This window comes from Gorilla gorilla, chromosome 1 (assembly GCF_029281585.2).
Source record: "Gorilla gorilla gorilla isolate KB3781 chromosome 1, NHGRI_mGorGor1-v2.1_pri, whole genome shotgun sequence".
NCBI lineage: Eukaryota > Metazoa > Chordata > Mammalia > Primates > Hominidae > Gorilla > Gorilla gorilla.
This window is the reverse complement of record NC_073224.2, coordinates 236,948,062-236,961,089: the sequence shown is the minus strand read 5'-3', so window position 1 is coordinate 236,961,089 and position 13,028 is coordinate 236,948,062. Positions and strand designations below refer to the sequence as shown.

The 13,028-nt window shown below is 62.7% G+C and overlaps 1 protein-coding gene across 2 annotated transcripts in view; it reads left to right on the top strand.

Annotated features, from left to right (window-relative positions):
* Window positions 1–13,028, top strand: part of TP73 (tumor protein p73) — an 80,081-nt gene that overhangs the window by 27,505 nt on the left and 39,548 nt on the right. For both annotated transcript variants that reach the window (XM_055351157.2, XM_055351044.2), the window contains exons 2-3: window positions 1,899–1,996; window positions 2,611–2,731. In XM_055351157.2, coding sequence (XP_055207132.1) covers window positions 1,932–1,996; window positions 2,611–2,731 — 186 coding nt within the window. In that variant the 5' untranslated portion in view covers window positions 1,899–1,931. The remainder of the gene's footprint in view (window positions 1–1,898; window positions 1,997–2,610; window positions 2,732–13,028) is intronic.

The window sequence follows — 13,028 nt, the reverse complement described above, 5'->3', positions numbered from 1 at the left end:
TGGGATTTTGTCATCCACCTGCTGTGGATGGCAAGTCCATTTCCATCTCTGGACTCAGGTGGCCCATCTGCAAAATGAAGGGGATGCGACCCAGAGGCCTCTGGCGGCAAAACCTTCCCAGGCTTGTCCTCTTGGATCTAAGGGAATTTCTTTCCTCCAAGTCCAGCCCCTCCAGTGCTCCTGCCCTTCAGTTAACGTGCCTGGGGCCCCTCACTTGTGCCCACCCAGCCTTGGCCCACATACCTGCACCAAGAGGCTATCCTACTCATACTGCTCAGCCCAAAGGGGCCCACCGTGGGGCATGGGCAAGGGCGGGTTCTGCTCTCCCCCAGGGCCCTGTGCTAGCCTCAGCTGGACCTGCGGTTCTGCTTCCTGTCACGCCCTCCCATTTTAAATTAACGGAATGGTGCGGTCCCCATGCACACCCTCAGCTCCACTGGGGTTTTAGCCCAGCCCAGGATCGGAGGCCTGCAAGGGCACACCCACCTGGCCACGTGATGGTGAAGTGGGGTGGGGCAGGGCAACCAAATTAACTTCTAATTCTAACAAAGAGCCCCTGGAGCATTCGTCACCAGCACTTAGAGCCGTGTGACCTCACACAAGTCACTTAACCCCTCTGAGCCTTGGGGCTCCTGAAAAGTGGATGGAGCGGTCACGCCCACCTGGGAGAGGTGGCTTCGGCCAGCACCCTCTAAGCTGCTTGTCCCAGGCCATCATGGCTCACGGACCACCCCTCAGCCTGGCCTGTGCCACTTCTCCAGGGCCCGGCACGTGGCGGCCACAGGCTTCTATCAGCTCCCGCCTGCCTGGGGAAGGACAAAAGCGACAGGTTCCAGGCCATGGCCTGCACCCCCGCTGGCCGTGGGCAGGTCCAGGCCTGCCTGCCTGAGCACTGCAGGGCGGTGGCCAAGCCTGTCCCATAGCACCTCACCGAGGACCTGGGAGGCTGGCCCAGGGGAGAGGTCACCTCAGCTGGGGCTGGGGGCTGTGGGCAGGGTGGGCTCGGGTTTCCCTGTCCCCTCCCCCAGCTGTGCTCTGCCTGGACACTGCCACCTCCTCATGGGTGTCCAGGGCCACTGGGAGCTGGGCCCAGGGGTTCTCAGGGGAGCAATGGTGGAGACAAAGACCAGTGGACGGGCGCTGGGGTCAGAGCTCTCCAATCCCTGGGTGTCTCCTTCTCAAGGCGTGACCACCCAGGCAGTGGCCGGCTCCAGGATAGGGCAGCTTCAAGTTCCCAGCCTTGCCAGGCTTCCCTGTGGCCCTGGGGTGCAGGAAGGAGCCCCAGCTCAGAAGGTGAGGGGGCGTCTGTGTCCTGCAGCAGTGGGCACAGCTAGGCTCTAGCCGGGGGCTTGGCTGCAGCCTCCAGGGCAGCCCTCACACACGCTGTTCCCAAGATGGGGTGACTGGGACCTGAGCCACCTCCAGGTCCCGGGCATCAGGGAGACCCCAAACCTGGCTGCATTCCCCAGGCCAAACCCAGACACAGGGGATCGTAACAGACCACAGGCCTCACACACTTGTCCCGGCCCAAGCATCTCAAAAAGTCTGCTCTCCTGAAGGCCCTCAAGGCAGCCCCAGGAGCGGGTGTTGCTGTCACCCCCTCTTCCAAGGCGACGGCTCTGAGAAGCTCCTGCCTGCCCAGGGCACCCCCACGGATGGGTCTGATCCAGGCCCGCCACCTCCAAGGCAGAGCTGCCCACCTGGCCTTCGGTTTCCAGCCGCGGGGAACAGGGTGGACGAAATGACAGTGGAGAGGGCACAGGGAGGGCAAGGCGGGGGCACCTGCTCGAGGGATGCCCCAGGCAGGCCCACTTGCCTGCCGCCCCCACCGAGGCTGTCACAGGAGGACAGAGCACGAGTTCCCAGGGCGCTCAGGTGTCATTCCTTCCTTCCTGCAGAGCGAACTGCCCTCGGAGGCCGGCGTGGGGAAGATGGCCCAGTCCACCGCCACCTCCCCTGATGGGGGCACCACGTTTGAGCACCTCTGGAGCTCTCTGTGAGTGCGCTTGGCTGGCCAGAGCTGGGGGCTCCCCTGGGAGGCACTCTGGGCTAGCCTCAGCCACCTTCGCTGGGCGAACTGGGCCAGAGCAGGAGGGGTGGCCCCGGGAGGACTCTGGGCTAGCCCCAGCCACCCTCACTGAGACTTTGGGCTAAACTTGGCAACCCTCACCGGGATTCTGGGCTAGCCTCGACCACCCTTGCTGGGCTAACTGGACCAGAGCAGGAGAGGTGGCTCCACACTAGTCTTGGGCTAGCCTTAGCCACCCTCATCAGCTTGGGGACAGGGCGGGTCGGAGGGGCAGGGAAGAGGGACTGCTGCCCTAGGCCTTCCCTGGGGATGCAGGACCAAAATTCAGACTCTTTTCTCTGGCCAGCTGGCCAGCAGAGGCCCAGAAGAACAGAGCCCATGACTGGCTCTGCCTCTCTGGCACTCACAGCAGCCCTGGAATGGCAGTTGGAGGACAGAGATGGGATGAGAGGGAATGGGAAGGGCAGGAGACGTAGGCCTCACCAGGAGTCTCAGGCTAGCCTTGAGCTCTGGGCCTGGGAGGTATGGGGGTGACACCCAAACTGGGGACTGATGCTTCTATTTTCCTCTCCCTGCCCCAGGGAACCAGACAGCACCTACTTCGACCTTCCCCAGTCAAGCCGGGGGAATAATGAGGTGGTGGGCGGAACGGATTCCAGCATGGACGTCTTCCACCTGGAGGGCATGACCACATCTGTCATGGTGAGTGGGGGGCTGCCCTCTGCAGAGGACTGGAGTGGGGGCAGCAAATGTGGCCTGTCCTGTCTTGGGAGCCTGGCAGAACCAGGAGATAGCCTCTTGGTTGTACAGCTTCCCCTGTGGGTTTCTGAGGACACTTCAAATTGCAAAGGAGAAAATGTATCAGCTCATGTAACTGTCAATCCAGAGATAGGAATGGATTCAGGCTATGGCTGGATCCAGGTGTAGGAAGGGCTTCAGGCATGACTAGATCCAGGTGTAGGAAGGGCTTCAGGCATGGCTAGATCCAGATGTAGGAAGGGCTTTGGACATGGGTGGGTCCAGGTGTAGGAAGGGCTTCTACGGCTGGATCCAGGTATAGAAAGGGCTTTGGGCATGGCTGTGTCCAGGTGCTTCACAGCTGCCTCGCTCAGTCTCTTGGCCTGCTTTCCCCTGCAGTGACTTTGTTTTTAGGCCGCGTCTCCTCTCATGGTAAGAGTACCAGGCTCCACCAGCATGCCCTATCCCTGTGGAGAGGAGATCCCTCTTTTCCCATAGTCCAGCAGTCCTGCCTCCCGTTGATCTGAATGTGGTCATGGGCCCATCTCTGAGCGACATCTGTGCCTCTGATTGGCCTGGGCTCCACCATCCGTGGAACAGGGTGACAATGGAATGGAGTGGGGTGGGCCTCCCCACACAGGGACCCCCAAAGGAAGATGGAGGTGCTGTTTCCAGGAGAAGAGGACTGGATAGGGGGCAGGCAGGGCCAGTGAGGCTTCCGGCACCCCATCTTGGCAGGCTCCCCCATGCCTGGGAGTCTCAAGCCCCGCCCCATTGGCTGCTCCTCTGGGGGAAAAGGCCAGGCTGTGGGAGCTGGTGGGGGCCACGCTCCTGCCTACCTCTCTGGCTGCCCATAGCCAGGCCTCGACTGTGCCAGGAGGTGGATGGCAGGTGGGCACCACACGTTAGGAGAGAGCAAAGATCCCGACCCGGGAGGCCCAGCGAGGCCCGCCGTCCCCCGGGCCTGCCCCGCTGGACTCGTCAGCTGCTCGGCCCCGCCCACAGGCTGGCTGCCCCGCCCCGCCTCCGCCGCCCAGGGATTCGTAGGTGGGGAATTTGTGCGCGCTGCGGGAAACCAGCCGGAACTGTGGGGATACGTGGAACAGCGCATCTGGGGCAGGGTCGGGCCTCCCTCACTTATGCTCAGCCCGAAAGGGAGAGAGGCGATGCTGGGCCTCTGGGGGCCTGAGAGCACCCAGCCTGGCCCTTCTCCTCCCTCAAGTCCCCATTCCAGGAGCAGGAGCCCCTTCCTTGCCCCCGCGCACGACTGTCTGAGGCATGGGGGTGGGCGGCTCAGCCACCCTGAGCACTGGAGGGAGTGGGGGCTGTGGGGCTCCAGTCAGAACGAGCAGAGTGAAGCGGGGTGGGGGAGTGTGGAGGTGGAGGGGCCGTGTTGCCCGTTCCGTCTCCATTGCGGATGCTGGGCTGGCCCAGAGCCATGTGGGGCCAGAGAAGGCACCTCCTTGGGCAGCCACAGTCCCAGGGGGGTCGATTCCTCCGAGGAGCCCCTCAGCCTGTATCTGAGGGTTCGACCGCCTGCCCCTGCCCTCCCACCCCTGCTCAGGAGACCGTCCCAGTGGAAACACTCGACAGTGTCCGCGCGTGTTCTAGTCCCGTGTTATGGGTGAGGAAACCGAGGCAGATGCTGGGAAAGGGTGGGCTGGGGATGGGGCTGGGTAGTGCAAGAAAGTGAGACTGCAACCTCTCCCCTCTCTCCCTTTGGAACAGTTCTGCCGGCTGCTCTCTGGGGACAAGCGTCCTGACCCCACCCCCTCCAGGTGCCCTTCTGGACATCCGTGTCCTCCAATCTGGGGAGGGGCAGGAACTGGCTTCTGGACCCCAGGGAGGGAGGGAGGAAGACCCATAAGATTGTCCCCTGAGATCCAGAAGCCACTTCCCAACCCCAAGTTGCTCAGCCACTCCCCCTGCAGAGGGCAGAAGGCCCCTAAGATGGCACAGACCCACCCTGCGTCGGGAGGAGGACCTGGGCTCAGGGAGGCAGAAGGAGCAGTTCTACATTCCTGTGGGTGGAGCGTGCTTGTCCCCCCCAGCCCCAGAGGGTTCCCTGAGCTCCATATCGGGGTCTGGTCCGAGCCCCCGCCTGCTGGAACGTGCCACTCCCCAGCTACAGGGTGACAGTGGGAGCCTCGAACCTCCGCAAACAGCAAAGTGGCTGGATCTGTCTGGCAGCGACACGCCTCCTCCCAAAGCCATGTATGAAATTCCTAGGTGCACAGCTCGGCTCACGGAGATGGGGGATTCCCTGGAATGAAGGCTGGCCCAGGCCTGCGTGGGGAGAGCCAAGCCTCATTCTGACCCCAGGGCCCAGCTCCCTCACGACAGCGGCTGCTGGGCCAAGAGCATGCTGTCCCCTACCCCTGACTCCCATGGGAGCGCCAGGTACAAAGACAGAGACTCTGAGGGGCGCCAACGGGTGGGCTCGGGCAGCCCGGCACAGGGCCCAGGGCTTAGCTGCCTTGAGAATGGCCCCTGGCCCGCTAACTCCAGGGGTCCCAGAGTAGGGCTGGAGCTGAACTGGGGGGCATTGTTTTAAAGTTCAGCCCGGGAGCTCAGGGAAGCTGCTGTGCTGGGGCTGGGGACCTGGACCCGGTTCAGTGCGGATGCGGGCATGGGGGGCTCTGAGTGCCCCCCGGAAAACTGCCACCTGCAGCTCAGGGGCCCAGTTCTAGCCCCACCACGAGGCTGGTGACCTTGGACAAGAAACACCACACAGGCCCGGCCTCGGGTCAGACAGGCGGTTCTAGTGCCGGATGTTTCCGGGGCTACCGACAGTCCTGAGTTCGTGGCTCAGGTGGGGGGCCTGCTTGTGGAAGTGGCTGCACACGCACCCGCCCCCACCTGCCCCTGGCGGCTCCCTCTGGCCACCTATCCCTGGGTGTTGGTGGCATCTGGCTGCTCCCATACTCAGGGGCGGGTCTGGGACTCATCCAGCAAAGGGGCCTCAGCTCGGGCAGGCACAGTGCTTGAGCACAGGACACTGGTCCTCTGCAGTGGGGCGTGCCTTCCGCATCTGGGGGACGTGGGTCTCCCCGAACCACGAGCAGGCAGATTGGTTCCCATTGGACACAGGGTGTCTGAGGGATGCCTTAGCCACCTGCTTAGCAGCCATGGGAGACAGGCAGAGCAGGTGGTTTCAAGCTCCCACAATTCTCTGAGCCTCCATGTCCTTGCTGGTGAAGTTGGGGTGACAGGGGGTAGGAGCCCAGAGCAGAGAGCCCTTTGGGAGGTGGCATAGACTCTGGGATGCCAGGTGCTGGGTGCTGGCTCTGCCCAACCCCGTGGGCCTCGAACAACCCTCCCGCCACACTGGCCCCTGCAGAGGAGGCTGAGTTTAGGCAGTTCGGGAGAGCGGGGCGTGGGCAAGAGCAGTTGAACCCTCAGTGGGCTTTAGAGGAGTCCCAGGCCACAGACTTATTGGGGAGACTGTGAGCTCTGTGTGGCCACAGCAGGAAACAGACCCCGTGGTCACTGTGGCCATCTGACTGAGATGGCCCAGAAAGTCCAGCAGGCGAGGTGGGTGTGGCTGGGGGCTCCGAGGCCAGATTTGCTGAGCTCAGGATCTGCCCCTCCCCTTCTGAGCTGGGCAACTCTTAAAGAATCACGTAGCCCTCTGGGCCTCAGTTTCCTGTCTATAAGTGGCGCTACTGAGAGGCTCCAAGTCACCCATGATTTGAGGATGTCCAGTGGTGCCGGGCCCATCGGGAGTATGTGACAAACGCTAGGTGTGAGGGCGAGGACAGGGAGGAGGCCCTGTGTTTAAGAAAGCTGCTCCTCGGAGACCAGAACAGCAGGGCCAGGAGGGCCTAGGATAGGATCTGGGACCAGGGCCTGCTGCCTTTGCCTGGCACAGTTCCTGCCTGAGCTGCCCCGTGCCTTAGGCTCTGGCTGTCCCTGAAGACCCTACGTGGCTCACAGGGACCTCACTCTAAAATAAGGCCCCGTTCTGCAAGAGGAGAGCAGGGGGAAGCCTGTGGCCCTGGCCTCCCCGTGGGCTGGGGAGGGTGGGCCGAGGAGCCACAGCTAAAACTGGCCCAGCCACTGCCCTCTCAGGACCCTGGCTGGTTCCCTGAATGAGGAAGGCTTGACGGGCTTCTGGATGCCACCTGGGTGGGGTCTGCCCTGGCCACCGCCACACGGTCTGGGAAGAGCTGCAGAGGATAAAGCTCCCTCGTAGGCTCCCAGGCTGCGAGGAGGCAGTGTGGGTGTGACGGTGGGGGCGGGGGTCCTAATCCTCACCCGGACCCACCCGAGGAGTCTCCGCAGTGCTGGGCCTGGGCTTGGAAGCGAATCCCCGCCCCTCTGAGCGCCAGCGTCCCCTCGGACAAAACCAGCGCAGGGCAATGAGACCTGCGGCCCTTGCTGGCTCTCAGGATGCTCCACAAGGAGGGAGGACACAGGAGGGGAGAAAAAGGGAGAGAGGCAATTGTCTCCTCCCTCCCCTCCCCTCCACTCTGCTGCGCTCCCATCCTCTCCCCTCCCCTCTCCGTCCCTAGAGCATCCTCCAGGGCTGGCCCCTCCCCCGTGCCCCTTCCTGCCTCTCCTGGTGCCTTTCTCTGACAACAGGTGTTGTGGGCAGGTGGGCCACAGAGTGGGGTCTACAGCTGGTGGGGCAGAAGGCAGGCTGATCTACCCTGGGGGCCCCGGGAACCCAGTGGCAGGACAGACACCCGGGGTCAGAATCTTCGGACACTTGGGGGCTTGAGACCCTAGAGGTCACCCCAGATAGGCCTTGGTGACTTCAGGGAGAGGCATTCTCCCCAGGCCCAGGAGAAGGAAGGGCGCAGGTCCCGTGCATGTGTGGCCCCCAGGAAAGGGCAGGCGGACAGAGGGAGAAGGACACCCCTCCCTTCCAGGGAGGATCTGTAGCTGGAGGAAGGGTGGGGTCAGGCGTGGGACCAGGGAGGGGGCTCAGCTCACCACGGTCAGCTCTGAGACTCCAGCCCACCCATTACCGCCTCCCAGTGAGCCCCCACTCAGCCTTTCCTTCGGTGGGCTTTCGTGACAAAGCACTTTGGGGCTGCACAGAAGTGAACCCCACCCAGCACCCAGGTCTCAGAGCCTTGCAGCTTCTGCGGCCTCTTCCGTGGGGTGGGATGAAGCCAGCTGCTCAGCAGGGACCCTGTGCCGTGAGTTTGGCCTTGAACTGACACATCACAGGTACCAGGAAACGAAGTCCCCCTGTCCGTTCTGGCATATAACCCCTCCCACGAACTGGTTCCTGAAGAGTGCCGTGGCCTGTGGCAGCGTCGTTCCCCCGTCCTGCGGCCCAGGGTCCTGCAGAAAGTCAGGCGGAATCCCCAGTGAGTCAGAAGCAGAATGAAAGCAGAATGGAGGACCCAGCAGGGAGGGAACCTGGAGGAGGCGCTAAGGGCCACGCCAAGGGGGTGTTGCCCCGGGTCCCCTGTCCCTGTCCTCTGCAAGGCTGGGCCTTGGGAACGTTTGCAGAAAGCTGGGTGCCGCTCTGGGGCAGAGGCCAGTGGTTTTGGGTGCTTTTGAGTTGGAAACGTGTAGCTCAGCCGCCCCGCAGCCTGGCCCAGATGCTAAGGGTGGAGAGATGCGGGGTCTCAGGCACGGTGCCCTGGGCATGGGTGGGGCTCGTGCTGAAGGCAGCCTGGCTGTCTTCCTTCCTCACGTCCTTCCACTTGGCGCTCTCCTTTTGGCTATTTGTAAAACCATCAGGCCGGCCCTGTGCATGGGACTCGCCTGAGTCTCCTTTTCAATGCATCATTGCCTTTGGCAGGCGAGGACACCGCCTGCAGAGGCTGAGAATGTGCCCTGTGGGGGTGGGGAGCGGAACCCAGGCCCCGCCTCGGCCTGGCTCTGAGGGTCTCTCCATCCCTGGGGAGCCCGCCGCCAACCCAAGAGGGGTCCCAGGCTCAGAAGCAGAAGGCATCCCCACCCCCAGGGCATCCCCGATCCCAGCAGGAGTCTCCTGGTGCTCGCCCTGGGCTCTCCTGCAAGGAGGCTGCTGCTTTCCCCAGAACATCCAGTCTGGGCCCCAGCCGACCCCCTGCAGGGGGCTTCCCAGAGACGCCCTTCCTGAACCTACCAAACAAAACTGTCTTTTTCTCAGTCGTCTCCTCCTGAGTGCTGCTGCCCTTCCTGTTGGGGGCTGAGATCCTCTGCCACAGGAAGAGACGGGCATCCAGGACTCACCTGCTGCCTTCCGGCCCTAGCCCTGAGCTGGGCTCTCCAGGCCCCAGCCCCTTGGGGCACAGCACCTGGAATCGTCCTTTCATCCTCAGCCCGGCCTGCTGGTGGGGCAGGGCGGGTCCCCAGGGCTCCTCAGGCAGCTGCAGTCCAAACCTCCCCTGCCCTCACCCAGCTCTGCCCGCTCTCCCGGGGGTGGGGGTGGGGAGCGATGAGGCCCCTGCCGGCTCTCGGTGGGGACGACAGGGAGGAAGGAAGCTGGGGAGATGGAGACAAGAGAAAGCAGGCAGGTGGTTTGGGATTTGGCAGGAAAAGGTTGGAAGGAAAGGGGAAAAGGTCTCCGCATGGATTTCTCAGCCCTCGTGAGAGCCACGGCTCCCTGGGGACTGGAAGTGTGGGTCCGCAGGCCCCAGTCCCCGGGTTTGTCTGAGCATAGATGCCCTGCCTGCTTCCAGGGGGACTCGGGCCCCTCTGCCAGGGGCAACTTTGTACCCAAGACGGCTGAAATACAATGGAAATTCAGACGGCCCAACAGGGAGTGGCAGTCACCTCAAAGGCCCCACTAGGCGGGTGTGGGGCACCACTGCAGAGCCCCTCCCTGGCTGTGCCAAGGCCGTCCACGCCTGCAGTGGGCCCCACCGCCGGGCTGTTCTTTGGCAACAGTGGCTTGTCCCTGTTTCCTGGGGGCTTGGCCAGTGCCAGGGTGGGCTCCAGACGCACGGCTCTGGGCTCTTGGACTCATCCCTGCTTTGGGCAGGCAGTGGAAGGCAGGCCCCACAAGAGCTGCTCACTCCCATCACCTGTCTCCCTCGGGGGTCTAGGGTCGAACCTCCTGTGAGCCCCTCCTCTCCATGCAGCCCTTGGACTGGTCCCGGCGGACCACCGAGTTCCCCGCGCAGGGGGCAGGTGCGCCCCACCTGGGTGCCAAGGGAGGCAACACCATCTTTCCCCGTTGGGGTGGCCCAGCCTTGCCTACCACGATCTTCAGGGCCGGGGCTCAGCCCTCATGCCTGGGAACAGAGGCTGCTTTACGGGGTGAGGGCCTGGGGCCCCCCGAGCCTTCCCCAGGCAGGCAGCATCTCGGAAGGAGCCCTGGTGGGTTTAATTATGGAGCCGGCGCTGACCGGCATCCCCGCCCTCCCCGCGCAGCCTCCTTGGTGCGGTCCAACACATCACCGGGCAAGCTGAGGCCTGCCCCGGACTTGGATGAATACTCATGAGGAATAAAGGGGTGGGCCGCGGGTTTTGTTGTTGGATTCAGCCAGTTGACAGAACTAAGGGAGATGGGAAAAGCGAAAATGCCAACAAACGGCCCGCATGTTCTCGAGCATCCTTGGCTCCTGCCTCACTAGCTGCAGAGCCTCTCCCGCTCGGTCCACGCTGCCGGGCGGCCACGACCGTGACCCTTCCCCTCGGGCCGCCCAGATCCATGCCTCGTCCCACGGGACACCAGTTCCCTGGCGTGTGCAGACCCCCCGGCGCCTACCATGCTGTACGTCGGTGACCCCGCACGGCACCTCGCCACGGTAGGTGTGACGCGCCATTCATAGGACCTCTTCGGGGACTCTGCAGGGGTTTTGCTGCGGTGTAGGGTTCAGAGGGGCATCCTTCTGCCTGCCTTCCTGGCCCGGAGTCTGCTGCCAGTTGGGGTGAGCAGAGGTAGGAAGGGAGGCGTTGAGGGGCTAGAGGCAGGTCCCAGGCATGGAGGCAAGCAGATTCGGACTCCAACAGCCTGTGCCCACCTGCTGGGCAGGGACCCACAGCCAGGGAGAGGAGGCCGGGTCCATGCTGATGGGGCTGCTGGTGTTTCTGCCTCGTGCTCAGGGGTCTCTGATGCTCCTTGGCTTTGGGACTGGCGGCTTGGTCCAGGCTCAGAGTTTCCGAGCTGCCCTGCCCTGCCCTGCCCCAGCTGCCAGGAGCTCAGTGCACCCTAGAAGTCATCTTTGCTCCTGGGCTTGGGTGTGAAGCTGCCCCCGCCCTCACCAGGGAATTTGCTCATTTGACAGCAGTGGCAGACGGTGCTTCTTGTCAGTCCCATGGGCTCTTCTCGGTGTGGGTCTGAGCTCCAGGGCCATGACCTGTGGCAAACTGGGCTTGAGGCCTCTTGCGCCACCCGCCCCCTGCAGTGGGCTGCTGGCTTGGTAGAGGGGAGGGAAGGGCCTGCAGCTTGTGGTTGGCCCCTGCAGCCTGAGCCCTGGGGACCCGGCCTCACTTCCAGACTTGCCAGGTCCCTGGGGGCCAGGCAGGCACCAGCTGCTAATTGAGAAGGTGGAAGGCTCGGCACAGCTGCTCCATGTGGGGCCGTTCCTCCTCCCAGGGAAGCAGACAGCTGGGACCATGGGTACCTGTGCCACACGGGAAACTCAGCCATGGGCAGGGGGCAGCGGGCAGATAGGCAGAGTCCAAGTGTCCCCAAGCTCTGTGGGCACTGGATGTAGAGGCCCAAAGATCTGGGGATGGAGGCCTTTGGAGCCGTGGGCTCCCCAGGCAGTGTGACCAGGGTGTGTGTGACAGCGATGTGTGTGAGCGTGCACATCAGTGTGCATGTGGTGGGTGGGTATTGGCGTGCGTGCATGTGTGTGATTAAGCATGGATGTGCATGCAATACACAGGCGAGGATATGTGCAGATGTGTGTGTGTGTTATGGGTGTGTGTACAGGCTGGTGTGTGTGTGTGTACACGTGTTTGCCTATGTGTTGTGGTGTGTGTACGTGTGAGCAGATTGGTACTGCAGGTGTGATTGTGTGATTTGGGTGGGTAGGTGCTCACGTGTGTCCGTGTGTGTGTTGCGATGGGTACATGTATGTCTGTGCCTGTGGCTGTGTGTTCCCAGGCAAGGCTTTGAGAAGAGAGGCAGTGTGTGTGTGGCCCAGAGGGTGGGTGAGGGTGTGGGTGACCCAGCCCCACAGCCTGCCCAGACGCTGGGTCCATGCACGTGAGTCTGGTGGCACCATGGCCCCTCCACACGCCTGCGTGATCTTTTTATCTGAAACCCAGTGCTGGGACTGTAGCCCAGAATGTGGAACGGCTACATCAGGCATGGGGTGTCCCTCTCTCCCTTGTCTGGCTGTCACCCACTTGTGCATTGATACATGTATCCACCAACACGTTGCTATTAGAAATGCACAGCAGGCCTGGGGCTCCTGGGGGGGCTGCCTTGTACCCCCAGACTCTCCCAGGAGGTGTGTGAGCTGGGAGGGGCTATCTCCCGGCTGCTGGACCGCCTGGAACCCAAGTTGGAGCCAGAAGCCTCGGGTGGAGAGGCCAGTGTCGCTGCCTGGCCAGCTGAGAAGCCTGGGGACCTGGGGGACTCTAGTACAATCTTTTCCCTTGAATGGAGCAGATGTCACCATGTGACTCACCCTCTCGGGGGACTCCACCAAGGTTGAGTATGTGGTCGCACAGACGCCATTCCCGGGAGGGGTGGGGAGGTGGAGCCCTGCTGCCCTGGCCTGCAGACCCTCACTGCCTGCAGGAGCTGCTGGTGTCCACTCGGCTGCTGCTGCCCGGTGCCCTGGGCGTCAGCAATGGCCAGCTGTGCCATCACTGTTTCTTTTTACACCAAGGATTACTGTGGTTCATTCGTTCATTTGTTCATTCATTCGTCCCATCAGCAAGTGTTAACTGGGCACGTTTTGTGTGTTAGGCTGAGTGCCAGGAGCAGGTGGAGGCAGTGCCCAGAGCCAGCCATGTCTCCAGTACCTCTTCCCTCTCGGGGGGAGGTGGGCTAGGCTGGGCCATCCTAATGGGCTGAGTGGTGACTCAGTTTCCCTGTTTCTGTGCCAGAGAGAGTATTCATGACCTCATCTTACTGCAGGAACATGTTTTGAGAGAGAAAGTGGTATTCGGCCCAAAGGGTTTTAAACCCAAAGTGAGCGAATAGAGTTGTATTGGAGTTGGTGGCTTTGTGAGGCCCTGGTTATTCCTATCAAAGTACAGTGGCTGCTCCGGAGCCCGCTGGGCCAGCCTGGCCCTGGGAAGAGGCCTCTGGGTTGCAGGACACTGTCTGAGCCCCCAGCTGGGCCCGCCAATTGCCCCCAGCCTGGCACAGGGTTCCAGGTGTGGGCTTGGGGTCTGTCTCTCTGGCATC